At 37.8% G+C, this 18,533-nt stretch overlaps 1 protein-coding gene across 14 annotated transcripts in view; it reads right to left on the bottom strand.

Annotated features, from left to right (window-relative positions):
* The window catches only part of MAGI2 (membrane associated guanylate kinase, WW and PDZ domain containing 2), a 713,151-nt gene that overhangs the window by 30,287 nt on the left and 664,331 nt on the right, over window positions 1-18,533 (bottom strand). For 10 of the 14 annotated variants that reach the window (XM_033057437.2, XM_033057440.2, XM_033057436.2 and 7 more), the window contains 4 exons: window positions 16,862-17,047; window positions 13,132-13,309; window positions 10,295-10,535; window positions 8,846-8,989 (listed from right to left, as the gene is read on the bottom strand). In XM_033057437.2, coding sequence (XP_032913328.1) covers window positions 8,846-8,989; window positions 10,295-10,535; window positions 13,132-13,309; window positions 16,862-17,047 — 749 coding nt within the window. The remainder of the gene's footprint in view (window positions 1-8,845; window positions 8,990-10,294; window positions 10,536-13,131; window positions 13,310-16,861; window positions 17,048-18,533) is intronic. The other 4 variants (XM_033057438.2, XM_033057427.2, XM_033057433.2 and 1 more) reach the window with 1 other exon arrangement.

The raw sequence follows: 18,533 nt of genomic DNA, 5'->3' as shown, positions 1-18,533 counted from the left end.
AATGCTCTGGTGCTTCCACCTCCAAATAAATTTGATACATGATAAATGGTTTGGAGGAGGCTGGTCACGGGTAAAGAGCAGCTCCCTTCTGATGCAAGATGAAATAGACTGGTAAGGTTCAGAGGGAAAAAAGTGGATATGAAACAGATCAATAGAATAAAGAATGATATGGAGAATGATGAAGTAGGGTTATTCTATTGTAACTACAAACAAAAAAAAAAGGAGTTTTTTCCAAACAGTGCAGGCACTTAGACTTGGCATCCATTGACACATTATATCTGGAATGTCAAAAGCAGAGTACCTTCAAATAAATGGTTAAAAACAGTCCTAACACAGAATCCTAGAATAGTAAAACCTATAAACTTACGGCTGCCAGGGTCTTGGAAGCTATATGCAGTTAAGAATGATTTCATATTTGTCCTACATTCCTTTTCTAAGCATCCTTTACTTACCCTTATTGGAATGAGGATACCAGGCCGGTGGGCCATAGCAATGGGCTTAATATCTATCCTTTTACCTTCAGAAATGACTTCTCCCAGTTTCCACTCGGGAGGTTTGGGAAAACACAGAAGAGAAGTCGATGCCTATGTCTCTCTTGTTGCTGGACAAAGTGCTTTAGTTAACAGAGCAGCATCATGTGTTGTGCTATTTTTTTTTCCTAACATTTGATTCTTAATTTTTAAGTTAGGGTTAATTGTGAAAACCTTCATAAATATTCCATAAAGCCCAGATTTAAATATGATGCCTGCCTGCCAACTAAGTATTTTAGTCTTAACATTTAATACTAAACGATTTTTATGAAGATTTTTAACTTGTTTCTTTTTTTCACAGCTGGCTTGAAACATTTTGCTACTAGGCATAGAGTCAGAAGGAGGCTTTGAATGTGCCAAACTGGATACATGTTTGCAAGAAGAATGTTAATTAAATGTGTGAGAGGAATACTCCTTCTCCTTACCTTTCTGCAAACAAATTCTAAAAAGCACACAGATTTTTTGAGAAATGCTAAATAATAGTTCACCTACAGTTAATTCACTTTTGATTTATTAAGCTTTTATACTGTCAAAATATATTCAGGATCCCCAAGGGCCTCAGTTTGCATTTCTTTGTTGTGCAGACAGTAGAATGTTGATCAGCTTTATGTCTGCATGTCAATATATTCTTCCTTGAGTTCTGCCAATTACACTAACCCAGCATTGAGCTCCTCTTGCCACAGGCTGCCATCGAAATCATATGCTTGGGTATCCCAGTTGAATTCTCTGAATTCAGATCAATCACACCTAGCCTCACTACAAGTGAGGTTGGACAGTGATGTATGTAGTAGGGAATTGGAGTGTGAGTTAGATTACCCCAAAGGGACATGCAATTCGGTGGGAAAGCATAGCTAACATCTTCCTGTTTAGATGGATCACAAATCACAGAATAAATGGATGGGACGAAGAATATCTTTGTCTTTTCATTCCATTGCAATGACAGCGTTGACATTCACTGAATGCTTATTACGAAGGTAAGATTTATATTACTGCAAAAAGTAAGCCAGGTATGCTGCAGGTTTTAAGAGTAAGTGCTACTTATGTAGAAAAGATGGGCTGCTTCACTGGCATGAATCACTCTGTGGGCATTTGTCTTCCAGATGTGTGCACAAAACCTTATTCAAGCTGCTGCTGGTGGAGCACTGTATGCTGCTCCTGGAGTGTAGTTCAGGCCCAGATGTGTGGGATCATTCCCCAAGTATTAGTGACTTTTAATGGGGTTTCTGACAGCCTTCTCAAGCCCTCACTCACATCAGGGGTTCACCAGATTAATCCCTAATGTGCCAGCAAACCATTGAAGACTTTTCTGCCTCTTAGGACCTACCACTGCTCCTCCTACCTTTGTGTTTGCTGTGATTAGAGTAAACTTGCAAAGAGCCTTCCCAGCAGCATTATCCACTTTCCTCCAATATTCTGAACATCAGACTTCAGTGCTTCTTACGACCTGGAGAACCTGAGGATTTTTATGAATCACTCAGCAATATGTCAGTCTTGTGCTTTCTTTTCAATCTAAAATGGGATTCCATTCCATTCCATGCTATTTCAGAAATTAAAGATTAAACTGGTAAAACCTTAATTCATTTTTGGACACTGGGATTGCCTTAAATGTTTGTAAAAACTCACGTCTGATCAAGCTATTAATGCATTTTTCCTATTTCCTTGTTGCAGCTTTCTTGATTGGATAAAGAAATGTCTGTATCTGTCACCTACTCTCTTTACCATGTGACAACTCTATTTTTAATGCTTTTTGTTCTAATCACCCTCAAGCTGAGCTGAGCTACTTTTTGCTAACTGTACTTACTGATTGCAACCTTAGGTGTTTTCCACTGCAGACTTAGGAAATCAACCTTTAATGTGGGGCTAATCACTGACAGAGCATCCCAAATAGCTGCTCTGTCCTTCATTAACAAGAAATCTTGGAGAGGCTCTACACAAGTGAGGAGTCAGTGCAGATTGTGGGGTCTTCATAGCAAAGAGCTTTCAAGGATTTCAGTTTACTGTGGAGTAGGAAATTGTTCATTCTTCCTTTTAAGATTTGATTTGATTTGATTTGATGGTCACTAACAGAAAACAATCAGTCCTGTTGATGATCAGTGCTTTTCCATATTTACCCATTTTCCATATTCCTTTAGCAACAGGGCTACAAACAGCTGAGATAACCCTGCTAAGACTTTGTTCTGGACAGATTGAAGAGATACGACGATAATGTGTGGAGACCAGAATCACAAGTGTTAGAAGGTTCCTATGTATGAAACTACAGAAAATGCATGTGGTTTCTGGTACAAAATTTGGTTGTGCAATAAGAATATAAGAAAATATTATATGGTAGTTCAGGCATTTCTGTTGGATTTGGTCATCTCTGAGATGCAAGACAATAGCAACTGAAAAATAACTTTAAAAAAGAATGAGGATATTTTGCACATATCAATATGGACTTAAAAAAAAAAAGGGTCTATGGAAGCTGTATTACGTCCAAGCCTCAGAAAGGGAATGATTCCTTATTTGGTGGAAACAGATGACGGATCTACTAAGAACTTAAAAATCAAGGGATGCAAAAAAGGGATACAGTGATTAAGTGACTAGATGAACACCAAGGTAAATGTATGCAGCACCTAGCAACAAAGAAAACTATCATGATGAAACAAGAGAGACACTTCTGTTTTGCATGGCATAAAAGACTTTCCAAACACTGCAGGGTCCTAATCAACTCATCTCTTACCATCTATTCACTGAACCCAGAACAACTTAAGTCATTTCACAGTGCCCTGACTTGAGATGTTTGGAAATGTCATATTCCAGGGAGACAGGTTTATGTTACCTTGTTAAACGCCACAGTTGCACAGCATTTAGAGAGCCCAGATGGCTACACACCACCTGCTCCTTTGAGAAGCCTGAAGAGTCTTAATGGTAACAAACTCATTCTGTGACACATAGCTAGCAATAGCCAGCTATTACATGCCACCCTACTGCTCAGAAGCCTGGACTCCAGACTTTTCAGAGGGAACTTAAAGTTATTTCTCCTATGGCTCAAGAGAGGGCTCTAATATCAGCTTATGAGTTGGACAGGAGCTCTGTAACTCTCTTGCAAATATGATTTGGGACACATACAAAGACCAAAATGTCAGTTTTGAATGTTGCTGAATGCTCATGCATGGGTTTTGACAGCAGTTTTAAACATAATATTTATGCACTCTATGCACGGACTCTTACGCAACAGCACAGAAGCTCACAATTGACACTATAGGAGCCTCCTGTCCATTGTGCCTGGCTTTATCTGCAGCTGGGTATGACTGAAACAAAAAAAGAAATGCAAACTACAGAAGTGCAAGAAACAGGAAAAAGGACTGAGGAGTCAAAGCAGAACTGCAGAGTGTGAAAGATTTAGAATTCTGCTGTGCCTCGATTTCAGATGTCTGTCCTGCCAAAATATAAGAGAAATATACAATAAAATGAGAAAAATAATGTAGCATAAGGAGATATGACGAAGCTGGAGATAGGGCTAAATGGTACATGAGGACTGAGAAAAATGAGTTGACAAGACAATGAAACTAAAGATGTCAAAGATGAAATGCATGGCTTTTGTGGAAGATGTGAAAAAAAGGATGGAGCTCACAAGGTGACAAAATGACACAGATGTACACTGTCTATAGAAAAGCACATTTCACCCTCATTCTTCTAGAATTTCATGTTATTCTGTACCTTTTCAGCCCTCAGCCACAGGCTCTTTGTTTGACGCTGGTTTCAATAAACATGCTGGCTGCTGGAGATATCATTCAAGGCAAATAAGAGATCTGTTGATCATATCATGTCTAGCAAACACTATGACCATGTTTAACAATCCCCCTGAGAGCAGTAAGGAACTTATCCCTTCCTTCTAAGACAGGAAGGGATAAAGATCTGCAAGCAGAACTCTGCCAATCATTGTCCTCAGCATGAGGCAAGTATAAAATACAAGTTAGCATGAGCCTTATCTAAATAGACCTGTAAAATTATTTCCAGTAGTGTCTGAATCTTCAAAGGCTGTGGGGACTGTACTCCAGGCTGTCTGTGTTATGTCCCTCATTTCTGGTGACAGATCCAACTCACTCTGACTGTCACTGCCACTGTGTGTGCCTTGTTCTTGCCCTACTCTGAGACTGGGCCTTGCAGCTTTATTCTTAATATTGCCATCACCAACTAGTTTCAGTGTTTTTCCGTGATGTTAGGTTTGCTTGAGAAATGGAATCCCGAGGTACTGAGATGTCTGCCAGTCCAGGAATTGATAACAAAGCCACTAATAGTTCTCTGAACTTTTTTCATTGTTATTGTCTTACGGAGCACAGGCAGATAGGTTTTCAGAATTCACCATTGTAGCTTGCTCTCTGCTCAGCTGTCAGAACTAAGTCAGTATTTACATACATTAGATACATTTTATATATCTATACACTGTCAGTATTAAATGCCAGTGTAGTGATGAGGCTCTCCCTTACAGCCTCCTCCTGTGAGGAGCTGCCATATATCTTATCCATAAATCGCAGTAAAATCTTGCCACAGTTAATTGTGGTGTATGACCTGACATACGCTTTTATACAAGGCTGCACTTATGGCTGTGGGTGTCCAACACTGGTTGAGAATAGTTTAACAACCACTTGGTCCTGTAGACTTCTGGGCATTTCCTTCCCATGTCTAGTGATAGATGAATCCAAGTTAAACTAAGATATATGCTTGGGCTTTCTTCAGAGTCTGTGGGCTCAAATAAAGTCTCAGTGCATGTGAAGGTGTAACAAGACTATGAAAGTTTAAAACTGCTTTTAAAGGAAAAATTTGTTGAACCTCAAGACTTAATGCAGTGTCCATCTAGGCTGGCAGAAAGGGATCCCTGAGTAGAAGAGCAGTAGGATTGAAAAACTGATGAACTCCGTATGACATCAACTCACTGCTCTTCCACCTTTCCAGTTCCCAGAACAATTCTGCAGAAAATCACAGTAGAAAGCTTCATCTGTCATGAAGTGCAATTAAAGACTCTTTTAGATCTTGTAATCCTAAAATGGGGTGTTCCTTGGTGAATTTGTTTCCAATAAAAACATAACATGGTTGTGTGGATGGCCTAGCATGCCATCCCCAGTGGGGAGACCAGAATAATAAACCGATTATGATTGGAAATGGTGATGTGATAATGAACTTCATAAAATCTTTTTCCTTCTTACATCAATATTTACAAATCCAGACAGTTTTGGCAGGGGCAATGGAAGATCATCACTTCTTGGGCTTGTTCTGTGAGTCTGTTCTCTGTCTGCTCACAAGTCTCACTGAAGTTCATAAAAGCCTGAAGATCAAATGGAAGTTTTCATAAGGGTATCTTGATTTTGATGTAATTTTCTTCATCTTGTTTTATCATTGCTTTCTTGTTTAATTTCTCTTTGCTATTATTGGCATATTGTACTCTTTCCATACTTACCTTCCTCAGTAATGGATCTACTTTTTTTCTTTTACAAGAGATAGCTCCATTCCAGTTCTTTATTTACATCTATTTTCCTGTAATCATAGCTTTTACTTTCATATAGTCTGCATCTGTAATGCCTAACACTTTTACATGAATTTAGACCTCAGAATCTTTTGAATGTGTGGTGGTGGACTCAGATTATTCTAACACATGTCCAAGTGGATTATAGCTGTTGGGACTCGTTCCATCACTGTGGTTTTGCAGTGCCCACTAATAGAGTAAACATACAGACTTTCATTTCCTTACCCAAAGCTGTTTTCAGTTAAAGATTTCATTTCTTCAATTATAAAACCATTAGTATAGTTTCAGCTCTACTACTTTAAGGTAATTATTTTATTTATTTCTGTAAAATAGGGAGCTTTGTATCAATATGGATGAGTCTCTATCAGGGCTTTTGCTGGCTATACGTAGATAGAAAACAAAATGTTATTGTGGAATATGTTTGCTCATTACATCTAAGTGCCCTACAGGTAACATGTTCATTATATGATCTGTTTTTTACAACAACTTATCTGGTTTTATTTTTCTTTTTTTTTGGTTTCATGAGTGGGAATAGGGCTGGAGTTATGTGCATTATTTTTTTTTTATAAGCATGATCTGCACCTTGTGGTATCTGCTTCAATGTTTCTCTATAAAGCTTAAATTAAAGCCGAGTGTTCAAGCAGGAGGAAACAGAAAGAAAAACAATAATGGGGACAAGTAGGTCATCAGAATGAATCTTAGCTGGAAAGTGCTCTGATAAGATCCCACCACAAAAGCATGGTTTGCTAACCTCAGTGTGAAAGCTTAGGATCAGAGAATCGTGTCTTTAACAACAGTGGAACTAAAGCAAGTAGCACTGCCCTGATTTTTGCATTTTTTGCTGTAGAGATGCACCTGTGAAATGAGAGATAGAGATGCAACAACCAGCCAAGTGTGAATAAACCTGAATTGTTAACAGCTGATGTAAACTTAGGAAAGGAGACGTGGGTTCAGAACTCTGCTTCCTTTGGCCACCTTCCTATGTAATATATTTCTTTTGACAATTTTTTTGTTTCTATTTTTTCTACTTTTGTTTTGAAGCTGTCCATCAGTCACAGGTCACTGCGTATAAGAATCTTTCATGTTCCAAATCCATTTACCAGGTTAAAATGTCTGTGAGGCAGGAGAATAAAAAGAGAAGACTCAGTGATGAGGGTGCATGGTAGAACTGGTTCCAAAAAACGATGCTTTTAAAAGGGAGAAAAAACCCTAAGTACAGCTATCTGGCCAGAGTAACAATTGAGTATATGTTTTGGCCATACAATGAAAAAGTATTACACCAAGTTACTTTAGGAACTATATTAGCAGTATTCATTAAAGCACACAGAACTTTTCCTAATGCAATTGAAAAAAACCGCATATTTACATTAAATACTTTCTATATTTTGGCTATTCACAAAGTGAATAGTCTAATTTCATTCCTTAGTACTAGTTTGTTTAAATGATGCACAGATTTTAATGTTCATTTTCCACCTAATACAGGTTATTATTTGAAATGAACCCTCTTCAAAGGTGTTCTTTTATTTTTTCTGTATTCTTAGCCATATGTTTCCAAATACGTGATTCCAGAGCACAGCTTTTTCTCCATCTTTAATCACATTATAGCTACTAATGACAGATGTACTAATGTACATCTTGCATATGGCTTCTCATTAAGAGCAACTGACAATGACAATACTAAAATAAAGAATGAAGACCAGAGAAGACATTCTTAAGCTAAAGTTCTAGCTGCAGATGAAACCACCTACATTTCACACAAAAAATGCAGTGGGAGTGTATCTCAATTGCCAGTGGCCTGCCTGACTGCCCCGTTGGCTTTCCTGACACAGGGACTGCTTCTGCTGCCAGTGCCAGGGGCTTGCACTCCATGATACAACTGGGAACTAAACTGAATTATGTAATCCTACCAAGTGGCCAAGTTTAGAGTCATTTGAAGCACAGCAAAACTCCCAAACTCTTTCAGCTGATCAGATTGTTTAGGCTGTGAAACAGGATAAGTGTAACAACCATGACATTTGTAAAATCTGTTCTTACCACTGTACAGAACACAATTTTCAATGCCCATCTTTGAAATTAAATATTGGTTGAACATGACTGCATTAATTGGATACATAAGCAACTTTTAATGTTGACTCTTGGTAGTCTTGCCTGTGTTCTTTCCTTCTCCTTTTTGTGTACTGACAGCTCTGCAAAGTATTGGCAGGCCTGGATGAGTTTATACTTCATCTTTATCACAGCTGGACAGATTAAATGTATCTATTTTTGATTAGGTTATTTTTTGTATATAAGACTGTGTGTTAGCTTTTTAAAAAATCATGATCCCTACAAGCAAGATTAAGATCAATAAACAAATTGAGCAAACACCACAAAGGTGACTTGCTTAAATTAGTGAAATAACACAGATGAGGTCTTAGCTTTCATAGTTATCTAATACATGCCATATAGTGATCACTTTGCTTTTGTGATTAGAGACCCAAATGTTAATTATGTTATTATTATCCAAGAAACATCAAACTTTGTCTAAGATTTTTAAGTTGCTTAGATAAGAGTGAAAATAATAACAAACATTTATAACACAGTAAAAGGTATTATCAATCAGAAGTAATACATTTATTTTCAAAGAAACTACAGGGGTCTACTATATGTATCAACTAATTTCTTGAACTCCTATGCAATGAATTTATTTTATAAGAGGTATTTACCATTATTTCTTTAAAACCTGCTCAGAGGTGAAAAAAGAGCTTTCTCCTTGACCCTATCACCAAACATATCTGTAAATGTTGAAAAAAAAGTCACAATGCATTTTACTCACCCTCATCCTTCCATTTCTTATTGCTGGTCCATCTTCTGCTAACCTTAACACATACAAATCCATTTTGTATTCCCTTCCTCCTCGAATACTAAACCCAAACCCTTTGGCTCCTTTCTCCAAATCAACGGTGAAATAATCAAAGTCCTATACAGACAAATACAAAATGAAAGACAATTAATTATATGGACATTGTGGTATGCATCCAAGAAAACTTTAAAATAGATCTCTTCAAAAATGTATTGATCCACTTGATATAAGCAAAGGTCCATAAAGGGGCGTGGGAGGGAAATGGTGATGTAGATTCTGATTCAGTGTCAGCCAAGGGTGCAAGATCCATGGCAGCAGGAGAAAAGAAAGAGCAACCCCAGGTTGTGCAGTCTACTGATTACAGAATCAAACTGGAGATGCTGGCAAACAGCCAACCCAAGCATCTCTCTAGGTGCTGAGAAGTATCTTATAAGGTGTGCAAACGGGGATAGAGATTTGTTCTTTAGATGCTGAAATGCACAATATTTTTATAGGGTTCTCTGGATCCCATTTAGGAATTTCAGTATTTTTCTTGATATGGTTTATGTGTCTGATTTTGAAAATATGGACATACAAACCACCTATTTGTGGTTCCAGCATATAGTGTCCAGAAGTTTACAGTCTCCTGTAAACTTTTTGACCTCTGTTTTTCCGGCCTTTACGTAAGAAGAAAGGAAGGTCTTTTTCAAAGTCTGAACTTTGAGCTAAATCCTCAACCTTCAAAACTGTCAGTAAATATCTGTCATCAGAGGAGTCTTGTCCAAGGTACCATAACTCTTCATCATACTCATCATCTCTTTGAATTTGTCAGACCATGCTTGATGTCAAACAAACTAGCTGCATGGGCTAGTTTCTACTCATCCAGACTATTGCCAACAGAAATTTAATTTTATCAGTCAGGATTTTAATTCTAATCACCACATTCCTTTATTTATTTATTCTGAGAAGATAAAATCTTAATTTTCAAGAATGCTGTAGAAATGCAATCTGACGTTAGTATACACACTGTTTGATGACTATGGGCCAAGAATGAAAAAATTCCCCTGCTGATGAAAAGTCTTTTTATGTTAGAATTTTTATTTCAACTCTCAAAAATTGCATTTTTTTAACATTGCAGTGATGCAATTGTAAATGTAATGTTAATTTACAGATCACACAGTTATACAATATTATTAACGGTTTGGAAGTCAAAAGGCGCACCCTTTTGACTAAAATTGTGATCAAAACCCAGAAGTGCGCCTTACAATCCAGCGCAATTTATAGTAATGAAATTACTGCAATTTCCTCTACAGAGTAATACTGACTCAGAGTAAAACCCTTCAATGTGTCTTTTCCTTCCACAGTGGCACCTTCCTGAGCAATCCCCATGACCTGTCCCTACAGACCCTGCTGCCCTCTGTGTAGGGGTGCCTCTGTGTGTACCTGGGGCTGCCTGTACTCAGACAGGGGGTACTGCCTGGTGTCAGGGGAGTGCTGCCTGTAGTCCATCAGAGGGGGCTGCCTGTAGTCCAGTGGTGGTGGCTGCTGGTAATCCATCACCGGGGGGTGCCGGTAGTCCAGCGGGGGCTGCCGGTAGTCCGTGGAGGATTGCCTGTAGTCTGTAAATGGGGGTTGCCGGATATCGGGCTTCACATCCTGCCTGGCTTTTACTTCTGACCTGTAGCTGAGGAAGGCACAATGGCTTAGTTTCAGAGTAGCAAACCATTTAGACTATGCATTGCATGCAATACTGAGGAGTGAAGCTGCCTGGCTGCAAAATTGCATGGAACAAATTTTGTCAGAGAAGCAGAACTCTCAAGGGTAAACAGTCGAGGCACGCAAAAACACAGAGTGCTTTTGAAACATGGGCATAAGCAATTTTCCATCAGGTCATACTACGCAATTTTCCAGCGTGAATCAGTGAGATCAGGATTAGACTCAGAGGGACAGGAACAGAAAAAGCATCTTGATTCCCACTTACTTTGCCTATTTTGAAGATGAAATTGCATGTGAAAACACCCACTATACTCACTACAAAATAATTCAATGAGTTTATAAAGTGCATTTTTCCAAAATCATTGTTTCTATGAATAAGTGGAACATCAGTGCAGTTTTTATCCCCTTCCATCGACAAAACATATTATTGTGAGCTTCTTAAGGTTAAAAAATGATAAATTCTTTGTCTTAGATATTACCTTTTTAATGAAAGGTATTCTTTGATATAACATGTTAATATAGTGTGTATTATTTCTTATACATTCTCTATGATGCTATCTGGCCAAAAACTATGTCAGTAAAGTCATGTCAGTAGTTATGCATAGGAATAAAACAATGTGAAAAGAAAATAAATTTGGTTATGAGGAATTAATAACAAGTAAAATATTGCTTTAGGTGGTAAATAGTTACAGGGAGATGAATCCTACAATTTGAAAGAAATTGTGACTTTCTGAGGTACAGGGACTAGTTATTCACTTTATTCAGATGGGAATTCACCTTAGCACATGGAAATTAGCACATGATGGCACTTCAGGGTGAAGTAAAGAACATTCCTTATAGCAAAATTCCCTGCCTCAGCCATGTGGTGTGCTAAAGAGGCACAAAGTAAGTCCTGAACTCTTCTAGCAAGGTAATTCTGTAATAGTGGTTTGGGTAATATTTTAACAAAAACGTCCACAAGAATGGATATTCTGACACTCTTCCCTAGGTGCCAAAGGAAATATTTCTTTTCTGTACAGGAAATAGACATTCCAAATTCTGCTTTAATAATGGACTGGAAGTTTTCAGTCAACCAAGTGACTGTGTCTGTTCATGGACACCTACAGATACAGAGACACAGACTTTGAAAGGGATTTTGATTACAAAAATTACACTCTGAAAAACGGACAGCATTGGTTTTGATTATGTTGATTTATATATAAAAAGGTAATCTGAATCTAAATGTTTCAAATTTTCTGATATGTTTCCAAACTTCATTATTTTATTAATGTAGTTACAGTGACATTATGGCTAATCTTCCTACACTATAGTTTTAATAGTCTGAATGTCTAACCAGACACAAAAAGATCAGAACTTTGGGTTTTCTGACGATATTAAAATATACTGCTGCCACACTTAATAAGACCTGCATTCATACATGCAGGCCTCTTACTTTCTTTCCTCAGTATCATGATCCTGTAAAAAGACAAGAGGACAAACTTACTGCGAGGGTTACTGTGATACTGAGCCTCAATATTGGAAATAAAAAGTAGTTAATATTCCTAAGAGTTTTAAAATCTTATTTTGGTAAAGAATCAATATACATGGCTATACAAACAAGCTGTAACCTAGCCTATAAAATCTAGTGAAAGATAATACTATGTGAACTAGCAATAGTTGATCTTTTTCTGAAATGAGTCACCTTTAGGCAGGTTCCCAATATATGGCCACAGCTGCATATCAGAAGATGATGTTTTAATTCACAGATGGAGGCACTGTAATTTTTGCTGAATTTGTAAATGGTGACATGAGCAATTAGAGCTTACACTTTTCAGTAAAATTATTAGAGAATTACTTTCTGGAAATTTAATTAATATAGTTTGCTGGTCCCATCTGAAAATTCCCAATTTAACAGATATTTAATAATGACTTCCAACAGCACTGAATGACTTCTGCGAAAACTTTGTATTGAATTTTGTAAGAAACATATCTCTTCTAGGAGGTGATCACTTTCGGAAAAAGTACTCAATGAAATATAAGGCAAAGTAATTTTCCTAGTATGACTAATTGAAAGAAAATAATTCTGGGCAAGTGAAAGTACTACATCTGTTAAGCAAGGAGAATTAGAGGGTGTAGTATCTGAATCACAAGTGACCTCAATTATTTTCAGAAGGGAAAAGTTACAGTCCTGTAAGCAGCATCATTTGGGGAAGAGGATCTTGATGACATGTGCTGGTTACTGAAGATTAGCATAAACACAGTCAGTGTAATCAGCCTTGTTTAACATGCTAAAAAATAATACAAAGACTAAATAGTGCTGATTGGAGGTCACAGAAAGTTGTATCATCCCACAAGCCTGTGTGTGCTTTTTATATAAACAGCTGATCTTCAAATTTCTGTCCCCCTACCATTCCGATTTCCATTATAGATAAATTTGTTAACATATATGCATAAACCACACATGAGAAATTGGCTGGTAAATGATACATCAGAAATTAAACCTACCGTAAAAAATAACTTCCTGACTCTAGACTAACATACAAGGGAAGAAAAAAAAAAAGAAGAGCATTGAGAAAATGCCAAACCTGTTCTCGTGGCCCTGTGGCTGGAGGGGCTGTGGAGGTGGAGGCTGGGCCACGGGGCTGTGCTGGGCCACGGGGCTCTGCTGTGCCAGGGGACTCTGCTGGGCCATGGGGCTGTGCTGCTGGGCCATGGGGCTCTGCTTCTCCGAGCTGGGCGCCGAGGCTGGGCTGTTCAGCTCTGCTGGATGGGGAGATGGACATTACACACCTGTCACAGCACACCATTTCATAAAGGGCAAAGGTACACAATGATAATTTTTGGTCACACACACTGCCTCTGCAAATTTATGCTTTGTTTATTTTACTCTCTCAGGTTAAAATTAGATTTTAAGACATTTGAACCTAATGATCTCCTTTTGATACTCTGCGGAGTCCAAAATCTTGGTCACTCTTACAATTCTGGTTGACACTGTCATCTACAACACAATTGAACAAGGCGAATTGCTTCCATGTTTCATATATTCTTTAAAACCATAGAAATACTGGTCATAGAATGATGGAATGATAGAATGATAGAATAGCTTGTGTTGGAATGACACTTAAAGACTGGCTAGTCCAACCCCCCTGCAATGAACAGGGACATCTTCAACATGACCAAGCTGTTCAGAGCCCTGTCCCACCTGGCCTTGAATTTTGACTGCAATGCCAGGATGGGGCATCTACCACCTCCCTGAGCAACTTGTTCCAGTGTTTCATTGCCATCATCATACAAAAGAAAAAAGTCTTTTTTACATCTGTCTGAATCTACCCTTTTTTAGTTCAAAGCTATAAGATACCTTGTCCTGTCACAACAGGCCCCGAAAAAAGTCTGTCCTCATATTTATTATATTTCTTATAAGCCCCTTTTGAGTACTGAAAGGTCAGAATAAGGTCTCCTTAGAGCCTTATCTTCTCTAGGCTGAACAACACCAATTCTCTCAGCCTCTCCTCACAGGAGAGATGTTCCAGCCCTCTGATCATCTTCATGACCCCCTTTGCACTGCTTCCAAAAGGTCCAGAGGACCCCACAGCTGGATTCAGATCTCCAGGTTGGGTCTCATGAGAGCAGAGTAGAGGGGCAGAATTACCTCTCTCAACCTGCTCATCCTTTGAACAGTCCCCCCATTAATCCATCTCTCTCCAATTTAGAGAGAAGGATGCTGTGGGGTTCCATGCCAAAGGCCTTACAGAGGTCCAGATAGGTGAGATCTAGAGTTCTTCCCTTGACCATTGTTGTCCACTGGTGTAGTTACTCCATTGTAGAAGGCAACGAGGTTGGTCAGGCAGGACTTATTCTTGGTAAAGCTGTGCTGGCTGTCCTGAATCACCTCCCTGTCCTGCACGTGCCTTCGCACAGTTACAAGATATTTGAAATACTTTTCATTTAGGGAAAAAAAATCATTTTGAGAGAATGAGTTTTTTACTGCTTTATCCACTGTTTGGGATGATAGACCTGTCACAAAAGCTAAAACACTGCTGTCCTTACATTAGCTCCTACTATCTTTGAGGTCTTCAAGAGTTTCCTGTATTTTAAAATTTTTGGGGACTGTGAACAGTAAAACAGGAAACCCAATCTCAACAGATTATGACTAACCATTTAAACTGATGTTTTATTTCACATAATATTGTATTATGTCAAATGACTAAGGTTTCACACAGGAACAGTGCAGAAAAACAGAATCATTCTTTCCAAGCAACACAAAATTCAAAAAGAGAGATTAGCATAGGAAAAATGATTTTTGTTGCTTTGCTATAAATAAAAGATGCCAGTCTTCATTTAAGCTTCCTGCTGGACTTGGAGGGAGACACATTTTGTACTGAGCCATATCAAATATATTTTTCCCAACACACTAGCACAGTCCTGTTCACCATTTACCTATTAGGAAGCATAAATGAGAGTCTGCCCACAGGAGGACAGAGCACTGAAGAAGTTCCTGCATTATCAACAGCAAAGGCAAATATTACATTTTTTCTATTCCTGCTTGGAACAGAAGGAGTGAGAGCAGTGTGGCACGGTGCAGAAAAAACAAAATGGACCCACATATGCTTGAGTATCCCTAATAGCAATAGCTACACATGATACAGATCTTGCCTAGTTTTACATTTGAATCTAGTTTTAATTTTTATGTGGTTTATTTTAAAAATTTTAACATGTGAGTTTTTTCCTATGGGTGCATATTCTCTACTTATCTAACTGATGCTTACAATTACTATAAAATTTTGGCTACTTTATAAAAAATATTTTCAATGTAGGATTAATTGTCCAAAAAAGCTTGTATATTTGCACTTAAAACACTCCTCATGCAGGCATAAGCAATACTTGTCTGCGTAATTGCTATGCTTAAGGCTGTAATTGCCCATTATCCATCTGTGAGTCTCTTTTGTATTGCAACTTTTAGAGAGGAAGATTGGAAATGTTGTCCCTCATTTCTACATTACTCTCATAACTATGGATGAACTGGCCAAATCATGAGCTGCTTCTAAAACTGCTTTGCATTTATATGGTATTTTTTACCTGAAAGTATATTAGAGAGGTATTAGATTTTTTACCAATTTTTATAAGCTGGGAAGGTAGTATCAGAAGGCAAATGAGGTGTCCAGTGTCACACAGTCACACAGGGAAGCTGTGCCTTGGGCACAGATCATTCCTCACACCTGAGAACATCTTGTAGTACTACAACTCAGCTACACCTCTGCTTTCTTTCTAATTTAATGTATCCATCTCTAACACTGAACTATTAATGATGTCATTTAACCTGGATACCAGAGAGGCTTAAACAAACTTCATGGACTGTATGAAGTATCACACTTGTTTTAGATGCTTGCAAAGCTGACCTTCGGTAATCACATGGGTGCTAATTGATGTGAATTCTAAATTTGTGTATGTTTGTGTTTTTCCCTTCACTGAATTCATTTAACAAAGTAGATGAGTTCCCTCAGTTGCAGTCTATGACCAGTGTCAGATTATTTCCCTGTCCCACTGCTGGATGCAGCAGCATAAGGTGAAGGTCATTGAACTGGACCATGGATCATTAAGTAATTCCATTACTTTCTGTGTGTCATTCCCAGCTCTACTGGTATTTGTTGCTGAGATATAAAGACAGAATCTCATTAATGTGGTACAATTCGTGCAGCAGTGCAGCACATTGTTAAAATAAAAAAAGCCCTAAAATCAACACCAGAGCCCATGGAATCAACATCAAAAGATCTTCACTGATTAGATGTGGAGTAATGACCAGAATAATGAGTCTATCCCCTTATCCTGATCCTAGAAACAAGATAATTCAGGGTTCAGTTCTTTCCTGCCTTGTGCATTTACAGTGATATATCAATATATGATAGTGATAGAGGAAACTGCCAAATCTGAACTCTTCCTTCACATTGCAGTCTCTTGTGAATCACTTTGTCAAACTTTGGCTTGGCTTATAGCAAGGTATAAGAGAACAAACTCAAAACTTGGCTCTACTGTAGAGCGCTTTTCCATGTAGAAGACAATTCTTGCAAAAGACCTGAACATCCTTTCTCTCTCTCTGTCAGGTTTCTCCAGGTTTGCTTTAAATACCCCTTTCATAACTTGAAACCTTTTCAAGAATTCAGATCCCATCTGAGCTGGTTCTAAGCTCGTAATTCTGCTGTGCTGCACGTTACAGCGGAGGAAGAAGAACAAAAGATGCTCTTTCAAGTGGTGACATAATTTAAGCTAATTGGAGGCTACTTAAAATTTTCTTCCTGTTTTTAAGGGCCATTGACTTACCCTCCTGAGGAATGATGCGAAGAGTTACACTGAGACCTGCATCTTTAATTAGCTTCACAATATCTGCATGAGGCATGTTAATAATAGACTGGCCATTCACAGCTAAGATCCGGTCTCCAACTTTAAGTTTTGCACAGCGATCCGCAGGACTTCCATCAATTATCCGCCCTATTTTATGGGGTACAGCTGGACAAGAAACAATAGACACAGTTAACATATGCTGAAACAAGTGGTGATGCTCTCAAACAAAAGAAAATGAGTTCATTCTGGAAGAAGGTTCTATATGAATTAAAAAGCAGCTTGTGCAAAAGCATATAAGAATATAAATTCTTATACAATGTCATTTGCAGTAACACAGTACTGTGTTTTTTCACTAAAAATTCAGAATCAGATGCATATATACACGGCATATATATATATGAAGTCCAAAAAAGTTTATAATTCAGCTGTTTTGCAAACCTGGCATAAAACAACCTAATAAGCAGATCGGGAAAACAGTAAGGCATTAAAACAGGGAAAGGGGATAAATTCACACAATAAGTAGCAGTCATAAATTGTCTCCCACCTCCTGGTTTACAGAATTTCTTTATTTGTATGTTGCAATAGAGGCACCAAAAACGTTATTTATTTTCTATACAAAAATTGGTACTGAAAATGCCCATGGTACATGAAATTGTTCTCCTCCATTCAAATATGCTTATTGATAAGTAGAAATAACACTGAAGATTTATTGAGATGTGCAGCTCTCTAATTGGATATTAATAATAAATGAATAGCATTGAATTGACAGCTATGAATACATAGACATCTACTACACGAAAACATCTCAGCCCTCTTCTCAAAACATTACAAAACAAAACTTCTCCTTTTGCTCTTCTGTGGTTCTTCACCTTTCTGTTTACTTCATGCATGCTCTTGTTCTGTCTCTTCCCTCATTTTCCACTGAATTTTCTAAATATTGCTCTTGATTTTTTGACCAGTGTTTCTACTCTATTATCTTCTGGTTTTTAAATAAATGCATATGCCATAGCCAAGTCTTTTCCCCAAAGAGCATGCTACTTTTCTTTCTCCCAACTACTCATAAATATGCTTATCACAATTAAATGACTATACAGTCTATTAATATCCTAATGGTGTTTGAGTGTTCCTCCACAGTCCCACACTTCAGTCCTGGAAAACTTAGCAAGAGGCAGCTCAGCCTCACTATCCACATTTAAACGGTGTTTAAAACCAGTGTATTTCTTTTTTTCAAAAATAATACAACCTTAATATTTAATTATCTACAGAGAACTTGGAAAAATGAAAGAAAAGATTGTTCAAACACTTTTTGGGAAATATCTAGGCTATCAATGCTCATATAAATCAAATCTCCAACAGGAGATGTGTTCAGAATACATTGCTGGAAATTTGTCACCTTGATAAATATTTACTGAAGGTTTTGCTGACCAACACAGACTGCACATCTGATATTGAGTCACAGCAGACATACCTCAAAGTGACTTTTGTTTCTAGTATGGATGCGAGTGTTGTTTACAGTGTTAAAAATTAATTTTTGGTACACTGAAAATATAAGTTAGTACTCTGAAGTGCAAGCCATAATCAAACTGCATGCTTTACCACTATGGCTCAGGCAAGAATATAAATTAAAACACAGCTTTAGTAATACAGACAC

The sequence above is a fragment of the Catharus ustulatus genome, chromosome 4, assembly GCF_009819885.2.
Source record: "Catharus ustulatus isolate bCatUst1 chromosome 4, bCatUst1.pri.v2, whole genome shotgun sequence".
In the NCBI taxonomy this organism is placed as follows: Eukaryota; Metazoa; Chordata; class Aves; order Passeriformes; family Turdidae; genus Catharus; species Catharus ustulatus.
Note: the sequence above shows the minus strand (reverse complement) of the source record. Positions and strands in the feature narration are given on the sequence as shown.